This window comes from Tenrec ecaudatus, chromosome 9 (assembly GCF_050624435.1).
Source record: "Tenrec ecaudatus isolate mTenEca1 chromosome 9, mTenEca1.hap1, whole genome shotgun sequence".
Classification (NCBI taxonomy): domain Eukaryota; kingdom Metazoa; phylum Chordata; class Mammalia; order Afrosoricida; family Tenrecidae; genus Tenrec; species Tenrec ecaudatus.
Window position 1 is genome coordinate 944194 of NC_134538.1, and position 7961 is coordinate 952154.

Here is a 7961-nt window from a genome sequence, read left to right on the forward strand (position 1 = left end):
CAATTATTTACTCTTTGTGAAATTATTTTCCACCTGAAACCCTGCAATTTAACTCATGTCTGGCTTAGTGACCTGTATTTTCAGCAAGAGGGGGGTCAAATTTTATCTGGTTTAACCCTCCAAAGGCTTTCCACTGCAACTACAACCAAACCTACTCAGACAACATTCTCACTCACCCACCATCAAACTAATTCTGGCTCATAGTCACTCTACAGGGACTGGGTAGAACTGCCCCTCTGAGTTTCAGAGATGGCAATTCTTAAGGCGGGTAGAAAGCCTGGCGACTTTTCCCCACGGAGCAGCTGGTGGTTTCAAACTGCTGACCTTGTGGATAACAGCCCAATAAGTAATCACTAAGCCACCAAGGCTCCTTCTCATACAGATTAGCCCTACAGGTTGGCCCTTTCTACTTTTTTCCCTCCCTTTTCCATGGTCACCTAGGCCTCAGCAGGCCTTGCCTTTTTGTTCCTGGACCAAAATGAACTCGTTTCCAGCTAAAACCTTTACACCTGCTCTTTTCTTTGCCTGGCTTTGCCCCACTTCCACATGCCTCCTTCAATTTTCAATTCTCTGCTCAAAACATTCATGGGAAGTAGAGTTCAAATGGAGTAAAATTACTAAGGGTTAGGCATGAGGGAGGAATGGAGACAGAAACGGGGCAGAAGTGGAATAAGAGCTATATTGTGGGGACTGCAGTCAGTAAGATGAACCAAAATGTGTATGAAATGCTGAGTGGAAAACAAACTTTCACCTAACAATACAAAGTAAAAAAAAAAACAAACAACAACACAAGAAAGCATTTTTTCCCCCAAAACTTTTTGGAGCCCTCATACTTCTACATGCCCTCTCCCACTCCCCAAAGTATTATCTGAAATCTTATCATAAATGCTTGTCTAAGCCACTACAACAGCGGTCCTCAACCTTCCCAATGCCCCGACCCTTTCATACAGTTCCTCATGTTGTGGTGACCCCCAACCATACATTATTTACGTTGCTACTTCATCACTGTCCTTTTGCTACTGTGATGAATCGGGCGACCCCTGTGAAAGGGTCCTTCGACACGCCCTCCAGGGGTCGTGACCCACAGGCTGAGGACCTCTGCACTAGAAGGTAAACTTCACAAGGGAAGGGGTTTCATTTGCCACCATCTACCCCGAGCAGTCAAAATTCAGCAGGTAGTCAAAGAGGCTTCCTCGTGAATTGATGATTTGTGTATTTAATGAAGCGAAAGGAGGGAAATGCCCCGCATCACATCCGCGCCTTTCTCATCTTACCTCGGCCCATTCGGTGGTATCGACCCAGTACAAGGTGATCTTCCGGGCGATCATGGCTTCCTGGACAATCCTGGACAACAACTTCTCCATCACCTGCTTGGGGGTAGGGGGCGGGCTCTGGGCCTGGGCCTGGCACCCCCACAGGAACTGCAGCAGCTCGCGGCGCGAGCGCGGACACGGGGCCAGCAGGAAGACCGCGTTCGCCAGGCCGCCGAGCGCGCCCTCGGCCTCCTGGGCCTCGCTCTCCTCGCCCAGCAGCCTCCGCCCGCGGCTCCGTAGGAACGGCTTGGTAGGCGACGTGATCTCGGGCCGGTCCCACTGGTAGTCCAGCAGCGTCTCCATCAGGGCGCTGTGGGTGTGGGTGGCCCGGGGCGCCGGGCCCGGCAGGTGGGCGCCGTGGGCCAGGTCCTCGAGTCGGGCCTCCAGCTCCTCCTCAAAGTCGTCCCAGGAGCGGGCCCCCAGCTCGCGGAAGCCGGACACGCGGGAGGGCCGGCTCCGCGCCCCCTGCGAGTCGAAGAACTTGAAGGCCCAGTGGACCCGTGCTAGGCCGAAGCGGCAACTCAGATAGGTGAGGAGACGCAGGGCAGCCCGCCGAGCCGGGCTCTGGCGAGCGGCGCCGCCCGCGGTGTCCAGCAGGATCATCACCTTGTGACTGCAGGCCATTCCGACCGCGCCGCCGGGCCGGGGCCCAGGTCGCGCCGCGCCGCGCCGCGCCGCGCTCGCCCAGACCCCCGGCTTCAGGCGACCAGCGTCGCTCCCTCACTCCCTCCGCAGCTCCGGGTTGAAAGCCTCCCGCGCTCGCCAAGCGCCGCTGCCATTGGCGGGGTTAGCCCTGTCGGCCAGCTTCCGATTGGCTGTTTGCCCCACGTAAACTACGTGAGCAGCTTCCATTCTAGGCTCTGATTGGGAGGGCGGTGGAGAAAGCTTCGCCTGATTGGTGGACAACGTGACTGTGGGCGGGGCGCTGTGGTCGGGAGGACCTTAACATTCATTGGCCTGAGCCTTCGTTTTAAAATTTAAAGAGGGGTGGTCCTTCGGGGGCGTGTCTTGACTTTTGCTTTCGCGGACGAAGGCCCGCGTTTGGGCGATTGTGCGCAGGCGTGGGTGCAGTTCGCAGAAGGCGATTACCAAGTTGATTTCATACCTGAAAGGAGTTTGGGGATAATTAGTTTCAAGTGGTCCTAGATGTTTTATGGCCTGTAAGTCGATTTTTCTGTAGTTGGAAAAATAAAAAGTAAAAGTTTACTCCTTTTGTTCTAGTAATTTTGAGGGAATTTTAGTAATAAAAGGCATATGTATGAACATGATGTTTTATTTGAGAAAAATGGGAAACTACAAATGAAAATGGTTAATACGATGAGGTATATCTTCAAGAGAAAGATCGTGCAGCTTTTAAAAATGTTTGGTATGTAATGTTGGAATTAAAAATATATATTAGTTTATTTAGAAATAATACAGGAACTAGAGTGAAGAAAATAAATGTGTACAATTTATTTCAATCTAAGTAAAATGTGAATTTAGAAAAAACCTAATTCACTGCATCATTGAATTGTACATGTAGAAGTTGTTAAATTGGGGTCAAGTAGAAAGCAAATGTTTTGAGAATGATGATGGCAACAGATATACAAATGTGCTTGACACAATGGATGTATGTATGGATTGTGGTAAGAGTTGTATGAGCCCCCAATAAAATGATTTTAAAAAAAGAAAATAGTAGATTTAATAAGTGATACATTTAGAGCAAGTTTTATAACAAGTATTTGAATCAAGAAACAATATGGATACAATTTTTAATTTTTGAAAATTTAAGTCAATACAGTATATACTTCTGTTACATTATTTGAAATTTCAATGAAATAAGCAATTTGTTTCTTGTGCTGGTGAAAAAAGAAATTGTTAAATTGATATTCTGCTCTGCAAAGTCTCAACAATTTTTTTAAGGTTTATGGCGTACTGTAAAACTACATGTAGTAACATTCCCCAAATTTCTATTTGTATATTTTAAAACTGCATGATAATATGGGGGACTGGAGTTGTTCATGATTTTCTTTGGTGGTGAGAGCATGCTGATTGTTAGACTGGGTTGACTAGAGAAGCAAATCCAAGATGTGTGTAAGAAAGATCTTTATATCAAAGAGCAATTGTTTATTGAGAAAACATCCCAGCCCAGTCCAGATCAAGTCCATAGCCCGATATTAGTCCATCTGTCCGATAATAGTCTAGAAATTCCTCTTCAGATTCACGCAGCACATGCAAATGATGCCACATACAGGAAGATTACAGGCTGGTATGTGTAAAGTCTTGTGGATCCAATGGCGGTGGAAACATCTCAGCACTGGCACTGGTCTCCACGTGGCTCCTCCAGCTCTCAGAGTGTCTCAACAGGATGGTAAGTGAAGCAGAGAGAGTGTGGCCCCCATCCTGAGAGAGAGAGGAAGTTCCCACAATCTTCATGAGAAGTCCACGCCCACAAGGGGACATTATCAAGCTGTGTCCTGATTGACAAGCTAGATTCCACCCCTATTATTTATCAAGTTGAGATGAAATTAACACAGTGATTTAAGAAATTTTTTTTACACTTTTCCTGAGTTTCTACCATATGTTTTTAGTTTACTTTTACATTCAGAGGAAAAAATAGTGTGGAGAAAAGGGGTTGTAAATAGAAAAATCCACAGCTGTAAGGAAGCTTGTTAATCCAAGTGGGACCTGCTCCTGTCATTGGTTTTAGCAAACTCATTGCTATTCAGTCCCCTTGAGCTTATAGAGACCCTGTAGAAACCGAGTAGAACAGCCCAGGGCGGTTTCTGAAATTTTAAACCTTTACAGGAGTAGAAAGCCTCATCTTTCTCCAGCAGAGCTATGGTGGTTTCAAACTGCTAACTTTTTAGTTTAATAGCGACCCAAACTATAACCCACTGTGCCACCTAAGGCTTCTTTGGTTGTAGCAGGAGAGGAATTGACGCTCTCTCCAGCTAGGACTAAGGAGCCCTAGTGGTGTAGCGGTTATGTGTTGGGCTGATAATTACAAGATCAGCATTTGAAAACCACCAGCTACTCAATGGGAGGAAGACTCAAACTCACAGGGACAGGTCTACCCTGCTCCATAGGGTTGCTATGAGCTGGCATCAACTCAATGGCAAGTGAGTATGATTCTTTGGTTTTCAGCTAGGCCTGAGAAACCTAATGGTGTAGGAATTAAAGCACTCACTGTCAATGCTAATGAAAAGGTCAGTTGATTCACCCAGCACCCACCACAGGGGAGAAGAGGAGGCAGCCTGCTTCTACAAAGATGTACAGCTTTGGGAACCCTCTGAAGGAGGTAGTTCACTGAGGTGACATTTGAATAGTCACTTGGCGGTGAAGGAGAGACCTGGAGGACACCCGGGGGTGGAGGGGATGGGAGAGAAAGGTTCCAGAAAAAGAGAATTCTCTCTTTCCTCGTCTCTCTCCTTTACCAAGCCATAGATCCCAACTTGTCATGGCTCTATAGGACACAGTAGAACTTCTCCTGTGGGCGTCTAAAAGACTATCAGGATTTTTAAAAATCATTTTATTCAGGGCTCATACAACTCTTATCACAATCCATACATATATCAATTGTGTAAAGCACATTTGTACATTCATTGTCCTCATCATTCTCAAAACATTTGCTCTCCACCTAAGCCCCTGGCATCAGCTCCTCGTTTTTTCCCTCCCTCCGCGCTCCCCCCTCCTTAATGAACCCTTGGTAATTTATAAATTATTATTTTGTAATTTCTTGCCCTGTCTGTTGTCTCCCTTCATCCACTTTTCTGTTGTCCGCCCCCCAGGGAGGAGGTCACATGTAGATCCTTGAAATCGGTTCCCCCTTTCCACCCCACCCTCCCTCCACCCTCCTGGTGTCACCACTCTCACCACTGTTCCTGCAGGGATCATCCGCCCTGGATTCCCTGTGTTTCCAGTTCCTCTCTGTACCAGTGTACATCCTCTGGTCTAGCCAGAACTGTAAGGTAGAATTGGGATCCTGATAGTGGGGGTGGGGGAGGAAGCATTTAGGAACCAGAGGAAAGTTGTATGTTACATGGCTGCTACATCGCACCCTGACTGGAGGCTCGTCTCCTCCCTGAGATCCTTCTGCAAGGAGCTGTCCAGTGGACTACGAATGGGCTTTGGATCTTCACTTTGGAGATCGACTCCCCTCTTTATCCCCCCACCCATTCACAAGGGATTGTCAGTTTTTATGGAGGTAGAAAGCCTCATATTTCTCCTATGTAGTAACTTAGTGATTTAAACTACTCACCTTGTAACTCACAGTCCAAGGCATAATCCAATACATCACCATGGTTCCTGTGAAGAGCCTTAACCATTTTCTAACTTTACCATTTTTCTGATTTCACTTCATTCAGTCAACAATATTTACAAAGAAGCTACTTTATTGAGTACCTGCTACACCGTTTTAGCTCTGGAGGGTAGGTGTGTGAAATGAAATCTCTTGTGAAGAGGAGAAATTAGACAAGCATGTAAGTGGTAAGGTTTCCAATAATGCTTTGGGGAAAATGAGGGGATGGGGAGGGGGCAGTGAAAGTAGAAGTAGGGCTGATTCAAAGAGTTCTTGGAAGGAGTCCAGAAAAAGAGTAGCAAGTGGAAAGACCAGCCCCAAGGCCGCAAGGCACCTTTTACAGCAATGGAACCAGCCGTAGAGTCAGGGATGGGGAGATGTGCACCTCCGGGATTTCATCTGCTAACTTCAGAAGTACCGTAGACCTTGTTTGATTTTGTTTTTCAAAAGTAGACCTTTCTTGTGAGGGCCCTCTGAGTGGCCACAAATCTCCAACCTTTTTTGTTAGCAGCCAGAGGTGTTGTCTGCGCCACCCAAGACAGCAGCTTCTTCAGGAGCTAGCACTAGCTTATTCTCCTACAAATAGAGGAAGCTGAGCTACAGCACATGTGGTAGAGCCAGACATGTTAGCGAATTCAGACACCAAAGACCGGGGTCTTCCCAAGGTACAATACCATATTTGCAACATGGGTTTAAAAACCAGCTCCCTAAGGAGCAACTTAGAACATTTTGAAGCATAATAAGAATGATGTGTATTTTTCACCACATTCGTGTTTTTTCAAAGGAGCCTCATATGAAAGTTAGGGTTTGCAAAAAATAGAACGATAAAGAACACTGGCGATTGATTGGTTAGATCTTTGATTAAAAGTATGAGAGGGGACTTTTTGCCTTGGGTTCTCTTTTCACTCTTTTGAAGAAGTCTTTTGATGCACATAAGCGTCTTATTCTTAGTAGGTCCCACTCATCTATTTTTACTTCTATTGTGTGTGCTTCCTTTGTTACGTTTGATAGTATGTCTATGCCCTCCAATGGGGCTCTTAAATTTGTCTCTATTTTCTTTTAATCTTTTCATATTTCTTTATTATAGTTCTTTTAAAAATCATTATTGGGGATGTCCCTATTTTCTTATTGATGATCTTTGCAGATCAAGATTTACATTTAGGTCTTTGACCCATCTTCAGCTTCTTGTACATGGGTGAGGTGGGGGTCCTTTTTAACATTTCTGTAGATGGAGATCCAAGTTTGCCAGCACCATTTCTTGAAGAGGTTATGTCGATTTCATTTAATGTCTTTTGGCCCTTTGTTGAAGATCAGTTGTCTGTAGATGGACAAGGTATCTTTGTTTGTTTTCTTTAGTTTTTAAATTTTATTTTTTGAGGTGTCTTATTACATTATTTTCCCTCCCCAGATCAACAATCTGCCATCTGTTTCCAGGGTGGCTTTATTTTTAATTTTATGTCTTCTCCTTTCCATCCATGGAGCATTATTGGTGAATCTTGGTGGGAGTAAGGAATAGGTACAAAGGAAGAATACGTCTTAATCTCTGTCCTGGGTGTCCAGCTTTACCCTGGGTGGTACAAGCTGTGCTGGATTACCAACCCAAAGGTTGATGATATGGAACTACCCAGTGGTTCCCAAAAGAAAAGCTTGTCAGTTTGCCTCCACTAGGAACAGAATAACAAGACAAAAATAGCTCCTGCCATAGAGTCAATTCTGACTACTAGAGATGCTCTGGGAAAGAGTAGACTTGCCTCAGAGGGTTTCCCAGGCTGCAATTCTTCTGGAAGCAAGCCAACTGCTATCTCGTCCTCCCACGGAGCACTGGTGGATTAATAGGCAAGCACTTAACCACTGTGCCAGCCAGCAGAGCCTTGTGGGACTCAACTCTCCTTCCCTGCCAGTGAGTTGATTCTGACTCATAGTGACCCTCTAGGGCAGTGGTTCTCAACCTTCCTAATGCCACGACCCTTTAATACAGCCAGTGTTGTGGTGACCACACCCCACCGTAAAATTATTTGAGCTGCTACTTCATAACTGTAATTTTGCTACTTTTATGAATCAGACAACTCCTGTGAAAGGGTCTCTTGACCCCCAAAGGGGTCACGACCCACAGGTTGAGAACCACCGCTATAGGGCAAGGTAGAACTTCCCCAGTGGGTTTCAGAAACTAACTATGGGAGTAGAAAGCCTCATCTTTCTCCCATGGACCAGCTAGTGGTTTCAAACTGTTGATCTTGTGGTTAACAGCCCAATGCTCAACCCACTGTGCAACCAGGGTTCCTTAGGGATCAGTCCTACTCTACAACACACGAGGTCCCATGAGTCAGAGGCAACTGACAACCGCTAGCAACAGTAGTTGCCCTCCAAAG

The 7961-nt window shown here is 45.9% G+C and overlaps 1 protein-coding gene across 1 annotated transcript in view; it reads right to left on the reverse strand.

The window, feature by feature from the left end:
• TICRR (TOPBP1 interacting checkpoint and replication regulator) overlaps window positions 1-2027 on the reverse strand; it is a 52711-nt gene extending 50684 nt beyond the window's left edge. The window contains exon 1 of the mRNA XM_075557836.1: window positions 1275-2027. Within this exon, the coding sequence (XP_075413951.1) occupies window positions 1275-1937 (663 nt within the window). The 5' untranslated portion in view covers window positions 1938-2027. The remainder of the gene's footprint in view (window positions 1-1274) is intronic.
• Window positions 2028-7961: the final 5934 nt, after the last annotated feature.